The 16,665-nt window shown below is 40.9% G+C and overlaps 1 protein-coding gene across 1 annotated transcript; it reads right to left on the reverse strand.

Moving 5' to 3' along the window:
• Positions 1-2,717: 2,717 nt before the first annotated feature.
• On the reverse strand, positions 2,718-5,298 carry LOC123986866 (Na(+)/H(+) exchange regulatory cofactor NHE-RF2-like). Its single transcript, XM_046075281.1, has 2 exons — positions 4,579-5,298; positions 2,718-3,050 (listed from the first exon to the last, which is right to left on the reverse strand). The coding sequence occupies exons 1-2, from the start codon at positions 4,783-4,785 to the stop codon at positions 2,718-2,720; spliced, it is 540 nt and encodes a 179-aa protein (XP_045931237.1). The 5' UTR covers positions 4,786-5,298.
• Positions 5,299-16,665: the final 11,367 nt, after the last annotated feature.

The following is a 16,665-nucleotide window of genomic DNA, read 5'->3' on the forward strand; positions in this document are numbered from 1 at the left end:
AAGGCTGTTGTTGGCTGCTCTCAGCCTTGGGTTCTCTCACTCTAAAATGCTGCTTGCTCTCTGTCTCACCATCTCTCCCTCATTCAACAAAAAAAAAACATGTCACAGCAAACTGAGTCAACTTCTACATCTGTTAAAGACAGACAGACACCAAGACATAGAATTAGTAGAAGTAATGAATCTATTGTTCTTTTTTAGCAACGACTGTTCACTTGTGGTTAATGGTTTCATTGCTGATTTTCCCCTCTGCGTTTGTTGTGGTAATTACACTGCACTGACTGTCAAAGCTCCTCGCCAGACACATGGACAAATGACTACTACACACGAGACATAACATGCTGTTTCACCGTGCAGTGTCAATACTGACCCTGCATATCTGTGGTAGAACAGCTTCCTTTGAGATGAACAGAGATATCCAGTTTTTTCAAGACTAACAAGGTACCAATCGAGTGACAGAGGAAGGTTTCGATGCTACAGCTCAAACAGAAGGTAGCTTATTGTTAGTCCTGCTTTTCGTTTTGCATTGCTAATGCCATTTGGCTCATCCTGCTAAACCTTCTTTCCATTCTTTCATTAGAGTCATTAAAGCCTGAGAGAAATAGAGAAACGAGAGACCTCTAAGCATTTCCTGGGCCTTTGCTGGGCCAAGCGCTGGGATTTCTCCATACAGGTCACCAAAGCCAGAAATGAACAAAGACATACACACACACACATTTGAGATTTAACTGATTGGCCCCGTCACTGCTCGTAGAAATAGTGCCTGAGTGCCGCTCACATATTGGCAGGAAAAACCTAAGTGAAAACAGATTTTGTGCAAATGCAGAAAGCAGAAGTTGAGCGTCCTTGTCTTGCTCATAGGGACCATATGAAACCAAAGTCGATCACATCTTTCAGGAGAGACAGAGCGGACGGAAACACATCCTGTTTTCCATGTCAACATGGAATAATCAAACAGTGAAGTGAAAAAATAAAACCAAAAATGTATCAAATGACTATCTCGAGCATTATGCAACCAACTGTGACAATGAGTATGTGTAAATAAGCACAGGAAGATGAGATTTGAGTGAAAAAAACATTCCCTCTGGAGTATCATTTCCCAATGGATTCAATATCTCTAATTCAAAGGTATTCAGAAAATCTTCCACCCAGCTGTCTTTATTCATCTATTTTTTTTATGATTTCTGTGGATTTCCTGTTCAGCAGAGTCCACCGACAGACCTCTCTTACTCTCTTTGACCTCTAACAAAACATCTGGAATGCTTTCAGCTAGCCATGTTCTGCCCTCAGGACACACACGCATTTAATAGATAGACATTCACCACACATGCTTGGAAGGCTGCAGAACGGGATGGGAAACTTGCACGGCATCTACAAATGTAATCTGAAACTGGCAAAACAGCAAGAAAACAAGTCTGGGGTGAAAGCGTGTCTGAGCTGAAGAGAATCTGTTCAAAGAGTTGACTCACTACCTGCAATCTGTTAGCTAATTTAGTATTTTTAACAAATCTCTAAGAATACTTGGAGTGTCGGAGATAACTTGAGTTTTTAGGTTAAAGCCGGTTATTATTTAGTCTACTAAGGAGGGGTGTTGGTGAGGCCTAATCAGCTTGTTTACACTGATAAAAAAACAAACTCATTGACTGAATAGTCTGACATTTTGGGAAATACACTTGTTCTTTGATTCTCCTCCCTTGTCTGTACACCAAATATGAAATTACTGCCAGCAGACAGTTAGCTTAGTTTAGCTTAAACACTGGAAACAAGGGGAAACAGTAAGACTGGCTCTGTCCAAAACTTTTAAAAAATCTACCTACCAGTACCTTTAACATATTATATCTTATTTTGTTTATTCTGTACAAAAAACAAAGTTTAAAAATGACATGAAGTGTTTTTTGTGAGGGTTATGCGCTGGACAGAAACCATTCATATATACTAAAATCACAACTTATCTTTTTTACAGTTCAATTTATTGATTTGTTTCTTATCAGACAGAGCTAGGCTAGTTGTTTACCTTTTCCAGTCTTTATGCTAAGCTAAGCTAACCAGCTGCTGGTGTTTGCTTTGTATTTACTGTGCACACATGATGCTGGTATTCATCTTGTCATCTAACTCAAGAAAACATAAAGCTTTATTTTTTGGAAGTAAAGAAATTCACAGGTTCCAGCATTTTTAACGTGAATATTTGCTTGAGGTTTTGGAGTGTTTTTGGACAAAACAGCTATTTTAAAATGTCAACATGGATTTTGGGAAATTGCAATGGACTGAAATTTCATATTTTTCAGACACTTTATCCAGACTAAATGTTACCAAACCAAACACAAATATCCACAATAAAATAAGTGTTAGCTGCGGCCCTAAGTAAGTTCTGCAGTTCAGTGCAGTGTAGTCCAAATTCTAGTCTGACAGATATTAGTACGAGGCCAGCTTTCATGAGCCTGAAAGCGAACCTCAGTTTCACTTCATACCAGCCAGGAGGCATAGGAGCTTTACCAAGTCGACAGAATAATGAGATACATTTGAGCAAGACAGGAGAACCTCACATAGTAATAGAACATTACTCCCTGTAGATCCACCAATAGAAACCCCCCTTAGAAATCACATACCATTAAGTCCATATTTTTATGAACCAAGAACAGCATTGCAGAAAATGAAAAGTCCTTGCAGTAAGTAGAAAGCAAACAAAGATGGTGATCATGATGTCAACAAAGTCGTTGTTGTTACTCTTTAATCCCACGTGTGGTGGAGGAACTGCTTACCTTCTTCGCAGCCTTTGATGGGGACCTCCTGGTGGGCTTCTGCACCTGGCTACTCGGTGTGACCGGTCGCTTGGACACGGAGCCGTTCTCTCGCTTCTTGCTGGGGGAGGGTGGGACCGAGGATGGGGGAGAAGAGGGGGAGGCTGGGGGAGAGGAGGACGAAGGAGGTGCAGCCCCGAGGACGGCCATCTCCTCTGTGGCTGTGAGGCGCAGGCTGCGCAGGCTTTCATGCGTCTCGTTGTCCACCACCAGCAACCTGGTCTCATTGTCCACAGCTTTGATCCGCTGTACCACCTGAGGGATGGAACGGTACGGCACGGTTGTAATTTACTGGTCAAAAACAAAGAAAGAACATACTGTAGGTGTCGGTGAGCAATAACTGTGTGAATAATACATAGTCAAATCACAACAAAGAGATTGTTATTTGGTTAACCAGTCTCTCTAGAAGCAGCAGTCAGCGCTAGAACATTTTTACAAAGTATTCAAAATATTCACACTTTTCTTCGACACGTGCCTGTAAGAGTGGTGATAGAAATATACAAACTCCAATGTCCAACCAAAATGTCAGTCTGTATGTCCTGTAAAATGGCAATTCATCATTTAAGCCATTCAAGCAAAAATAACAAACATTGGATGAATCCACCCTCTCAAATGTGGGAATTTGTTGCTTCTCCTTGTCTTAACACCACAGAAAACTGAATATCTTTGGTTCTGACAGAGAGCAAACCATTTGCTGAAATGATGGACTCTAGGAAACTGTAATGGCATTTTTCACTGTTTTTCATCAATTAATTGAGGAAGATTAGGAAAGAAAATTATTGTTACTTGCAACCCCAAAATATGATTCAGACAAGAAGAGCCCTGCTCTGAATCAATCCTTCACAGAGGTTTTGTCAGAAGCAGTCTGTAACAGTTGAGATGTAGGCAAACATCATTCTCTGACAACACAAGCAACTGAGCAGGACCATGATGCCCCATCATCCTTTGTGTTGACCAAAACTAAAGCACCAGGGCAGCTTTATAAAAGAAACCAGGACTAAACCTCAGCAGAAGAGCTTCAAACACAATAAAAATCGATGGGTTTGTTTTTTTTATATCTCCACTGCTGCAAGGTTACAGAGAAACCTAATACGCGCAGATGTCATTGCTGTGTCTGTGAGCTTGGTAAAATCTGAGCAAGCCAAGACCACATACAAACAGAGGTGGCCGATGGTGTAATGTGCAGTGACGGATTTATATTTAAACGTTTCTAGGTATTTACAGGATTTAACAAGTAAACAGTGACTTGCTGATTTTCCCAAAGAGAGAAGATAATGCCTGGAATAATCTGGAGCCGAACAGTCGTCTCAGCTTACCTGATGTCCTTTGTCAGTGCATACAAGATTGCAAAATCATCAAAACATTATACCTACTGTATAATATATGTATATATAATATATGCCATGTCATATACCATACCTTCTATCCCAACAAAGAGACTGTGCAGGTTAGTCACATGAAATGGCTCATGTGATTGGAAAGTGTTACTATGGGAGAGACAGGTTTGTAATCAAAGTTACACCTGGTTTTATGTGGGCAAACTGTCCGGGCTAAAAAGACCAATGTTAAAAAGTTAGTGCACAGTTGTTGTTTTTTTATCACGCCAGGAGGAGCGTGGTGTGGGTGCCTGGCTGGCCTGTTGTTATTGAAACCGTCCCATGCCACCGTGTCAGGCTGCACGCACCAGCCAGTGTGACCTGTTGATATAGGCCAACCACCGCACAGGCAACTAACGCTCGTGCTGTAACAGAAGGTAAAAGTACAAATATGCACATCTACTTGCCTGGTGGTGTGTCTCCTTCTCCACGTTAATCCCATTCACTGCCACTACACGGTCCCCGGCGCGCAACCCCGACGCTTCTGCAGGAGAGTCAGGCTCCACTTTGCGGATGAATTGTCCGCTCTTCCCTTTCTCGCCATGCAAGTGAAATCCATACCCGTTCTCCGCTTTTGTCATGATACAAAGTCGTGGTTTCCGCTCGCTGGCCATTTCCTATTGTCGTTTAGAACCTCTTGCAGTGTTCAGTTCAAGGATAATAATTAAAATACAACGATGAGAGTTTAAGAGAGCTTGCGCGGGGCTAAACTTCCACGGAGCGAAAACATTACTGCCCGATACGCACGCTTTTCCCCATTTTAGAGAAACGCACAAAACAAAAAACAAAAAATGTAATCCGATGCTAATGCACTTCAAAAGAAGAATCCAAACTGTTAAAATGCATGCGCAAAGGGCAAACTTTGAGAAAACGCTGCGACCAGTCCTCCAGATCGTTTGTCTTGTGTCAAGATGCAGCGCACTGCTGGCGACTCCAAAACTGATGCGTCGCAGCGCGCACACACCTCAGAGTCTCCAACAGAGCATCATTAAAGATACTGCAGACGTGTTAAAGTCGAAAAGATCAGCGGGCGCTCTCTTCTCCCTCGACATTTATCCATACCAACCGGCCGGAGAGGCTGCACGCAGTTCTGCTGTAGTTTGCGTAGGGTTAGCGCCTTGAGCGCAATAGCACCACCTCCCTCTTACCCGGCTACCTGTTTGTTCCTGTGAGAACACTGAAATATTCAGGGCAGAGACGGAGGATTCAAAATAAAACAATACTGCCCCTGGATGGTACAAAATGGCCTGCGAACAAACCGATAAATGTAAAAGAGTATTTCAAAGTAAGCAAGCAATGTCATACAGTTCTGCGCACTGAAGCCTATAGCCTACTGAGTTTTGTGAAGATGGACCATGAAATAAATGCGGTGAATGCGGTAAATTGAACACACCTCTTCTTTGTTGAATTAATTTTGTTCATTGATCAATTAACGAGATTATAATTTAAACCAATTTAAACCCTGTGGAGACCACTCCTGCTTATTTTGGATGCACCAGCATTTCACGATAGTACAACTAAGAAAAAATATGATACTTATTAGGCCCACTGGTGGTGCTGTTGTTGTTGTTGTTTGTCACATTCACAAAAATAACGAGTTGTAGGCCTATATATTGATATTGTGAACGACGATCTCAACCCCATTAACCATTAATTTAAGGTAGCGTTGTAGTTCCCTACTTTGGCCACTCGAGGGCAGTGAAACATCATGATTCTATGCACACTCAAGTTAACAGTCCACTTCTCTAAAGTCAGGACAGACGCAATAACATACTGATTCTTCCGGTCAAAACTAATCTAATCTGATATTGGATCCACGGCTTGTATATGTGGATAGACAAACGTTTCACTAACGGCAGAATTTTCCTGGAGTGCATGACATGGCGTGTTATTAAGCCTAAGTATATAAATAAAACAGATATTGCTGACATCAGTAGCTACATGACTATGAATAGCCTACCTCTAAATAAATTATGATGATTATAATAATAATAATAATAATAATAATAATAATAATAATAATAATAATAATAATAATATAACAACATTCAGACAGAATTTAGAGTCGGGATCTCTGTGAAAACTAAAGAATGACAAAACTGGTAATTAAGTTCTGTTTGGTCACTTATATTTATTTTGAATGTATTCACAAGAACTGTTTACTATTATTTCTACCTTGCTGCCGGGATGATTAGCTCTACAGGTCAGGCTGGTCTGTTATTAAAACATCACATTATTGACAGATTATTTCAGCCATATTTGTAATCAGTTGTTGTTGAGCATCATATGTCGAGGAATAAATATTCAGGTTTGTAATATGTAAACATCTGTCCTTCATACTTTGATGGACCATAAAACTGCAATGAAGACCAAACAGACAACCTCAGGTTTTTTTAGCCTTGTGTCAGATCTTCCTGTCCACAGCGATGGCGCCGTTGGCTCAGAGCATCATTTCCTCTATCATGTCCTCTGGGGAACATACACAAGCAAATCAGTGTTTGTCTGCACTGGCTCCCTCACTTTCATTTTTTTTTTACCCATACGCCCACTCACTGGTAGATAGTCTAATCTTACCATTTGATACATCAGTTTCCAGTCAATCAGGCCAGGAAGGATCATCCTTTTCATGGGTGGGACTTGAATTCAATTTCAGCAGAGACAACAAAATGACAACAACATTGTTTAATGTTGTTATTGTTCCTGCTTTGAGGTTTACTAGAATGGAGTTTGCATGTCCTGAAAATGTGACAAATCCATTTCTTTGTCCCTACATGAACCAACAGCAGTGAAGGTGCAAAAGATTAATTGCTAAAACTGGCAACAATTTTGATTCTTGATGCATCATTTTGAGTCTTTTTATTAAAAAGAAAATAAGAATTTTTTTCTAGTTCCAGCTTCTCAAACATGTCTTATGTGAATAATAATGTGAAGACTGTGAAAAAAAATGTGATCACTTTGGCCTCTGGCAAACTGAAAACAGACATTTTTCACTATTTTAAAATATTTATTATTATTATTACATTTAAAAAACCGGTGACATGACACATTTTTTACGGTGCACATTACAACATCTGCGCTGGGATGCAGTGAATAGCTGCATTAAAGCAAACAAAGATTCAAAATCTCAGAAACTCTGTGGGGGTCAAAGTAAGACATAGAGAGAGACAACAAGACAGATGCACATAATATTTTTCTCTACAGATGTCTTGCCCCGCCCTCCTCCCTCCATGTTGCACATTCTTTTCTTGAATTTCGCAAAAACATTTTCCTGCCAAACATTGTTTTCTTGCCAGGTTTCGGACCTGCCAAAATGCGGACAGATGTTCTCCAGCAGTGCAAGAAGTTTCTCATTCACAATGGTATGTATGTCTCAAAGAGTGAAACAATCAATTACAAGATTTCCATGAAATAATGTGGCACGTGCACTCACTCATACACGCACACAGACTCCCACACGCACAAACCTGCATTTTGAACGTCAGTTATTGCAAGCACATTAATCATGTTTGTCGAGCCTTGATTTTGGTGAAAGAGCTCTCAATCATGCCGTTGCACTCTATATATGTCTCTCTCCACACAGAGAGATTTAAATACTATAGAGTGCCACATAATCATCATCTTAGATACACATTCTCCTGCTCTATTTCCCCTTCCCACTTCATTGTCACATCAATGTTTCTCCTCTAAAAATGGTGGTGGGGGGGGGTTTGAAAGGGAAGTTCCTGGATACGAAAGGGATGTTTAGCAAATGTAAAGAATAACAGATGGGGAGTGATACTACGACCTTTTTGTGCTGTAGGTTGTCTGTCAGCTTTCTAGTCACGCACGCACACACACACACACACGCACACACGCACACGCACACACGCACACACGCACACACGCACACACGCACACACGCACACACACACGCGCGCACACACACACACATATTGTAAGACTTGTTTAACAGCACCAGCTAGGCATTTGGCTCCCCTGTGTTTATATTAAGGAAGACAGTGGATGCCATTAGGGGAGGATCCCTGGGGGGAAAGTCCAAGTTTAGTCTTTGTCACAGCTTCACCTAAATGGCTCATGAGTCAACAAACACACAGGACACACACAACCAACTCAACAGACAATGTTGTGTGAGAGCTCCAGGTTTTTTTTAGGCATGCGAGACAACAAATCTCTGCAAAATTTAGCTGTTCTCGGATATACGTGAATTTACAGTTTAGCAAGAAAAAAAGGATTTTTTTTTCATGGATGTACACAACTTATAAAACAATACATACAGCCTAAGACTCAGAGAGGTAGGTCTAAATTTATCCAACAATCCCTGACCTCTGCAGAAGATGTGATCCCTCTGTGTGCCAAGACACATCCTGACAGCTCTCACACAACTGGCACCTGTATTTTTGATCAATGTTGTTTCTTTTCTTTTCTTTGTTGGATCTGCGGGTTCCAAGCATTTCAAGTGTTTTATATGTGCATAATTTGATGTGGAAAAAGCCCAAACACGCTCTCTGCCACGTGCTTTTGACCAGGTTTAATTGCTACTGACATGCACTCCCTGCTGCGCCTCTCCTCCCACTGAGGTGTATTCAGTTCTACAGAGTCACCAAAATATCAAATGGGCGTAGCTGAGAAAGAGACCTGTGAGAAAAATGCCACTTTGTCTGCGCAAAGCTCCAGCATTCATCATGCTATGATGTGGACTGATGCTACGTGAACAAATATGGAACATGACAGTTTATAGTCCTAAAACCATCATCACTGGATTACTCTAGTAGTTGCAGTCCAAAGTCTCTAGGTCGCCGTGACAGTATTATATTCCTGCTATTATATCAGGCTTGTAGCGCTGCATGCAATTTTCTTGAGATGGTATCTTAAAAATGACTTTGGCTCTTCCCACATTCTTCCCACAGTCTAATTCCTTCAAAAACACATATGGAAATAGAGAAAGAGGTAAACAGATACTGAATGACAAAGAAGGCTGGTACATCTTAGTTTATTTATATACACATATCTTGGCTTTGTTTATTGGAGCAAATTTCACTTATGCATTATTGAAATGGACAGAGGCATCCTGTCTCTCCCCCCTGGCAGAGGGAGGAAAAGACACTGTCGGGTGGAGAAGGGCACAGCTCTCAGCTTTAATTAGCCACACAGGGAAACCCACTCCTCCGTCTCTTGCTTCTGATCCCCCCAATACTCACTCCTCTATATGCATACATTTTGAGTCAAAACCCACTGCAAACTGCATGAGAAAGTGTTTTTGACCTTCATGAAAATAAATGAACTGTTGTATTGCTATAGTGCAACAAAATATCATTACAGTCATAAGCCCCAAGCAGTAATGCTGCTCAAATGAGTTGAACTTCACAAGGCGAAGCTTTGCACCATGCGTGATATTTGATAAAGTTGTGATTATTGACTTCACTTGTAGTTGGTCTGCACATAATGGAGTCTTCATTCAGGTGCAGCACATTCTGACATTTATGTCTATACTGTATTTTAGGATCCTCTATGCATTAACAGAATTCAATTAATACCACATCGCAGTGAATTTGTCTGTTACACAAGACACACTGTTGTGTGATACACCTGGATTACAAGGCAAAAGTGTGTGTTTAAGCTTTGTTACAACAAACCACATTAATTCTGCTCTGTAAATGCTCTGCAAGGCTGTGCTAAATGCTGATGTCAGTATGCTAACATGCTCACAATAACAATGCCACCATGCTGATGTTAAACAGGTATTTTACATGTTCACCATCTTAGTTTAGCGTGTCAGCATGGCAGTACACACCATTAAGGTCACAGAGGTCCTCAGAGGTGTACATAATAAAGATTGTGAAATAACTGCCTAAAAATAAATTTACTGCAAAGATATTGTACTATGCCAAGATTACTGACTTGCATTGAATTAGCATCATTGCTTATGTGTACTGTCTGTGTGTTTATGTGTGTGTGTGTGTGTGTGTGTGTGTGTGTGTGTGTGTGTGCTTAAGTGGATAATCCTGTCCTTACTACAAAATCTTTAATCAACACTGTGGTTCTTTGATTATGTTAACAACTTGAGGAAACCCGACAGACATCTGAATCCATGCACAGTGTGATTAAAGGTAACTAGAGAATTTTACCTTGATCACTTATAGGTCAGCGCTGCTCATAACCAGACATCATCTGATGGATTGCGCCTGTGTGGTTGGTCTAGTTAAACAGTGACCATTCATCATGATGCTGGCAAGTCAGTTTCTCTTGAGTGAATTAACTAGCTTGCTAGTCAGCTAACATTAATTACATCCATCCAATGGCAGATGTATAAACTTTCAATGAAAGTTGAAATGCTTTTCTTTTAATTCAGTTTGTGTAAAGGGTTTAAATCCATGTTAAAATGATACCCCCATGAATTTTTCTATTTTCATTTCAAGATTTACATATAAACATCAGTTGACCCTGTGTTTACTTTCTTCACTGGGACAGACGAAAATAAACAGACTCCGTCAGTCAAAGCTCGGCTTTGGGTTAGAAATATATATGGGACAAGAGAGAAAAAGAAAGAGAAGGTAATGGAGATGAGAGAGGAAGAGCTGAATTATGTCCCTGTTCTGTTTAACACAAAAAACAGACCTGATCCACTTCAAACAATGTAAATATCACTGAGATGTATTCTTTGATACAGTGGAACCTAAAGCCTCAATTTAACAACACTAACACCTGGCATAATCATGTTTATGTACTGTTTAAGACACATTTCTGTTATCAAATCTAAAATGAGGCAAACTCAAACAGAAAGATAAAATCGAGAAGGTGTATGTAATTAGTTATTATAATAATAGTATATAATAATAGTAAGTTATTTTTAATACTCTTTGGCTGAAGAGACGAGTAAGGCGTCACAGAAGAACAGGACAGGCAGTGACTACAGAGTGTGAGAGAGACAGAAGAAAAGTAGATGGTGTCTGTAGTGTGAATTCCCCTTTACTTGAACAAACATTGTAAGGATTCATTTTCAGAAGTTTTGATATCATTTTAGCCTCTTCTGTAGTGTGGATCATTCATTGCAACATTTTAACCTGATTCTCATGTATTAGGCTGCTACTTGACACTGCTTCCCACTGACATGGTTTTAAAGGTATTGTTCCAATTTATGCATCCGAACAGCCTAAGCAAACTAAGTTTTTGGACCTTTGTATTTCTAAAACCCTGTGTAATTAGCACTAAACACACTGTCCAGCGGAGGCTGATGGGAATATCATTAGTTTTCCTAGAATATGGTCACCCGTCACAATGAATTTTTTGCCTAACGGTGGCACAAGGGGAACATTATTATCCTCTGGGGACCATGAATGTCCCCCCAACACACACACAAACACATTCTGTTCTATTATTTGCCCTTGATTAGTTAATTTAAAATAGATTCCTGGAAGGAGCTGAAGCCTCTACACCAACCATATAGCCATTATGACTGTTTAAGACCTTCACAATAATTAACCTTGCTTCAGCTTTTGTCTACTCATTATACACATTTCTTGGTGTGTTAGGGGTGTGTGAGGGGGAGGGGTGAGCATTGCCATAGGCTGGGGGAGGAGAAATAGTATTAAGTGTTTATCACAGAAATTTGCAATGTTTTACTAAACATTAGTAAATGTTTAATGAAAATTACATGTCGCAGCTTCATTGATGTATATGCTTTTAGCAAAACATCCACAAATAATTAACACATTTTTATTTTGAAAAAGTCACAGTGACAACTGTCTTTTTTTTCCGTAAACACCTGAAAGTTTTATATGTGCTTCAGCATCACCTCAATGTCCACTTTTGAATTCAGACGGTCCATTAAGAAATATTTTTAGGAGACTCTGACTCAGACCACAACGTGAACTTTTGCACCACTGCGAAACCTGGGACACACTGTATTACATGTCATCAAATCAGTGCACCTGACACTCACAAGGCTCAGTGTGCTCAGCACCGGATTCGAGAAGAAAAGTTAAACATTAAACGCTGCAGCTTTGTGTGAATTGTTTATTAGAATGTTAGTAAAACGCACAAGTTTGTCCACAGCTCCCTTTCTGGTTCCAGGTGACCCAGACTACAGTCGTCCACTGTGGTATCAGCCCTGGATCAGCACGGTTGATATATCTACCCCATACTTCCACAGAACTGCCTTTTCTGTTCATGACAAGTGCTGTAATTTCATTTAAAAGGGCATATGGGAGTTTCTAGCGGCCACTACCGGTGAAGTTCTAAGATTGCAACCAGGTGTGTGCTTGTATGCGTGCTCGCTTGAACTCATGAGCGAGCATAATCCGAAACACAACCACTTTCATACAGAAATCCTGCAATAAAAGCAGAAACACCAGCATGCAGGCTGTGGCTTTTCTCCAGACATTTTCAGGCTCTGTTACTTCAATGTTCCCGTCTCAGAGGCAGATCAACACCGGCGCCGTACCTTTCATTCAGAGCAGCCAGCCGCATATCGGCACAATCCTCCCGGAAAAAAGGCATTGACAGTGGCAATAGACATGCAGGGAGACTTCTTCACACAATATATTGGAAACTCAGGTAAACTCCCACTGCAAGGTTACAGTAATAGTTTTATCAGCTGCAGTTTGAACTAATCCATGCTTGTTACATGATCACGGTACATTTACTGCATTTAGCTGAATCATTAGCTCGCCTGCTGCTTTCAGTAACTATCTTTACTATCTGTGTATCTTTAACTGGAGGTCAGCAATGTCAGCACTGACAAATGTATTGGATGATAATGAAACGAGTAGTGAGCTGAACTGAATATTATAACGAGATTGTGTCACACTTTATGACAGTTAGACTGCAGTAAGTAACTTTACTGTAACTAGTGCATGGCTCTTCCTCTGTGATGTGTGACCATTTTGCTGCAGTGTTTAATATTATGTGGGTCACGTTAGTTACAGCGACTGAGAGGTGGAGAACCTGTGTACCTTCAGAACAAGCAAACAGCGGCAGGTCCGAGCTACTGTTGCGTTAGCTGGCTGCTCCTGGCTGCAACACTATAGGATAATGTTAGTAAACAATTTGCAGGCTAAATCAACAGTGGTACACAGGATAGTAACACGGGTCGCCTTAGTTGGTGAATTAATGTGGAAAGCGATATAACTTTGCACCGGATAACATTATCTGAACCTGTTTGGTCTGATGGGCTTCAGCACGTAAAACTTTATTGTTGTTTTGTATCCTTACGTGGAGCCTGTGTTTTGCTGTGTGCCGGTTGTTTTATGGTGTTAGTGTACTGCATGTCGTTAGCTACCATGTTGTCGCTGTAGTCTGAGAGAGGCTCGGGATCACGCACAGGGCTGAATCCGACCCAGAGACCTCACATTAAAAGCAGAATAGTGGCTGATGCAAGCAACGGAGAAAACAGGTGTGTGCTTCATTTCTGAGTGAGTTTTGAGCCCATTGACAATAAGGCAATGAAAATTTTATTAATTTCATTGAAAAACTTACATATAGTCCCTTTAATAAATCAGGTGCCAATAAAATATTTAACAGTTCCTACAGGTACAGTACTTAAAAGTAGGACAACGAAACTATAAAGAAAAAGGGAGCACTTTTAAAGGAAAGAAGAAATCTATAACCTAAAAAGTAATTATGGTACGATGTATTTCACAGTTACAATGTGCCACATACACAATATCAAAGTCAGATAGAGGGATTATTGAAAAACATTAAAAATATATGGGTTACATTCGCAAAATGACAGCAGCACAGTTTTGGGGTAGAAAGCTCAAAGATAAGGGATACAAATCTTGGAGTAATGAGTGACTTGTCAATCATTTATGGAGTAGGCTACAGCAACATTTACTGTGAACATAACAGGTCACGTGCTAGCCCACTGAAAAGGGGATTTAGTCCACCAGGCTGAATGGATACAGCGTACGAGCTGTGATGGATGAAGTAAAATAAACTTTGCTTGTGTCAGGTTTTAGGTACAACAAACGACAATCTTTTCAATCTGACAAAAACGGCGCTAGCTAGATATACACTCACCTAAAGGATTATTAGGAACACCTGTTCAATTTCTCATTAATGCAATTATCTAATCAACCAATCACATGGCAGTTGCTTCAATGCATTTAGGGGTGTGGTCCTGGTCAAGACAATCTCCTGAACTCCAAACTGAATGTCAGAATGGGAAAGAAAGGTGATTTAAGCAATTTTGAGCGTGGCATGGTTGTTGGTGCCAGACGGGCCGGTCTGAGTATTTCACAATCTGCTCAGTTACTGGGATTTTCACGCACAACCATTTCTAGGGTTTACAAAGAATGGTGTGAAAAGGGAAATACATCCAGTATGCGGCAGTCCTGTGGGCAAAAATGCCTTGTTGATGCTAGAGGTCAGAGGAGAATGGGCCGACTGATTCAAGCTGATAGAAGAGCAACTTTGACTGAAATAACCACTCGTTACAACCGAGGTATGCAGCAAAGCATTTGTGAAGCCACAACACGCACAACCTTGAGGCGGATGGGCTACAACAGCAGAAGACCCCACCGGGTACCACTCATCTCCACTACAAATAGGAAAAAGAGGCTACGCTTTGCAAGAGCTCACCAAAATTGGACAGTTGAAGACTGGAAAAATGTTGCCTGGTCTGATGAGTCTCGATTTCTGTTGAGACATTCAGATGGTAGAGTCAGAATTTGGCGTAAACAGAATGAGAACATGGATCCATCATGCCTTGTTACCACTGTGCAGGCTGCTGGTGGTGGTGTAATGGTGTGGGGGATGTTTTCTTGGCACACTTTAGGCCCCTTGGGCATCGTTTAAATGCCACGGCCTACCTGAGCATTGTTTCTGACCATGTCCATCCCTTTCTGGCCACCATGTACCCATCCTCTGATGGCTACTTCCAGCAGGATAATACACCATGTCACAAAGCTCGAATCATTTCAAATTGGTTTCTTGAACATGACAATGAGTTCACTGTACTAAAATGGCCCCCACAGTCACCAGATCTCAACCCAATAGAGCATCTTTGGGATGTGGTGGAACGGGAGCTTCGTGCCCTGGATGTGCATCCCACAAATCTCCATCAACTGCAAGATGCTATCCTATCAATATGGGCCAACATTTCTAAATGTTGAATCAATGCAACGTAGAATTAAGGCAGTTCTGAAGGCGAAAGGGGGTCAAACACAGTATTAGTATGGTGTTCCTAATAATCCTTTAGGTGAGTGTATATAGCCTATTTCAGGGAAGTCACAGACGGCAAAGATCAGTCTCTCATCCATCTATTTTTGTGCTGCGCGTCACGTAGGCTACAAAAAGTTCAAGTCAATTCAACTTTGGCAGGGGCGGGCGTGTGCATGAGACGAGCACGACAGTTTCACGGGAACACGCCCACTTGTCGCTACGCCTGTGGCAATGCCCGTGCCTCCCTTCCTACACGCTCACCTCTCATTGAAAATGAATTAGGCTACGAGGCGCGTAAATCGCTTCACGTGTGAAAAGGCCTTAATGGTGGAAAATATTGCTCCGATGCAACACTTATTTGACAACCCCTGCAGTATATTATTACTACTACTTCTTCTTCTTCTTCTAACGTGTATTGTAGAAAATGTACATGCAAGATATTAACAGATGTATACAATTTGACTGTTCATTTTCCAAAAAATGGCAGGGGGAAGGCCTGGTTATCTCATTCCTACATCGCCCATAGATTTCTCTGGATTGTTTCCTGCAGGTAAAATTCTTTTTCTGTACCAGTTTTGATCCATCCTGCTTATTTTGTAAATATGGTACCAACCACCCATGTTGAGCAATCAGGCAGCATACACCCCCACTAAGGCCGGACAGTCCTTTATATCTGTTCTTCTAATGACAGAAAAATGAATACGAATGTTCTGTTCTACATCATAACACACACACTGAAATACGACCTGATATAAATGGCTCATTCTAAGGTAATAAAAACATAATGGTTTATTATGCAAGGTCTTTACGCACCACTGAAAACATAGTTATGGAACTTACATTGCATTTCTGTCGATAGATTCTCAGAAATATTACACACTGAACCTTTAAAACTTTTTGTGACACAAAAAAGGCGATAAATATGCTCTCAAAATTCTTTTTTTGATTGCATTAAAAAGACACAAAAATATCATCATAGTGCAGAAGGTGGAGCAGTACCAGCTAGAAACTTTGGCTCACCTCTATGTATAGAGGTTCCACTACATTTGGTGAATTATGAAGGGTATCCTAAAGCAGCAGACACCTACCAGGAGGCACCAAAAGAGCACTTTAAGCAAAGGTGTCATTTACACTGGGGACACTGGGGACATGTCCCCACCACTTTTTAGGGCCCGAGCACGACCGTGCGAGGTCCCTATTGAATCTGCTCGGATTATTAGGGCCCGAGCACGACCGTGCGAGGTCCCTATTGAATCTGCTCGGATTATATTTTTTTTTAGGGCCCGAGCACGACCGTGTGAGGTCCCTATTGAATTTGCTCGGATTATATTTTT

Source organism: Micropterus dolomieu, linkage group LG18 (genome assembly GCF_021292245.1).
Source record: "Micropterus dolomieu isolate WLL.071019.BEF.003 ecotype Adirondacks linkage group LG18, ASM2129224v1, whole genome shotgun sequence".
In the NCBI taxonomy this organism is placed as follows: domain Eukaryota; kingdom Metazoa; phylum Chordata; class Actinopteri; order Centrarchiformes; family Centrarchidae; genus Micropterus; species Micropterus dolomieu.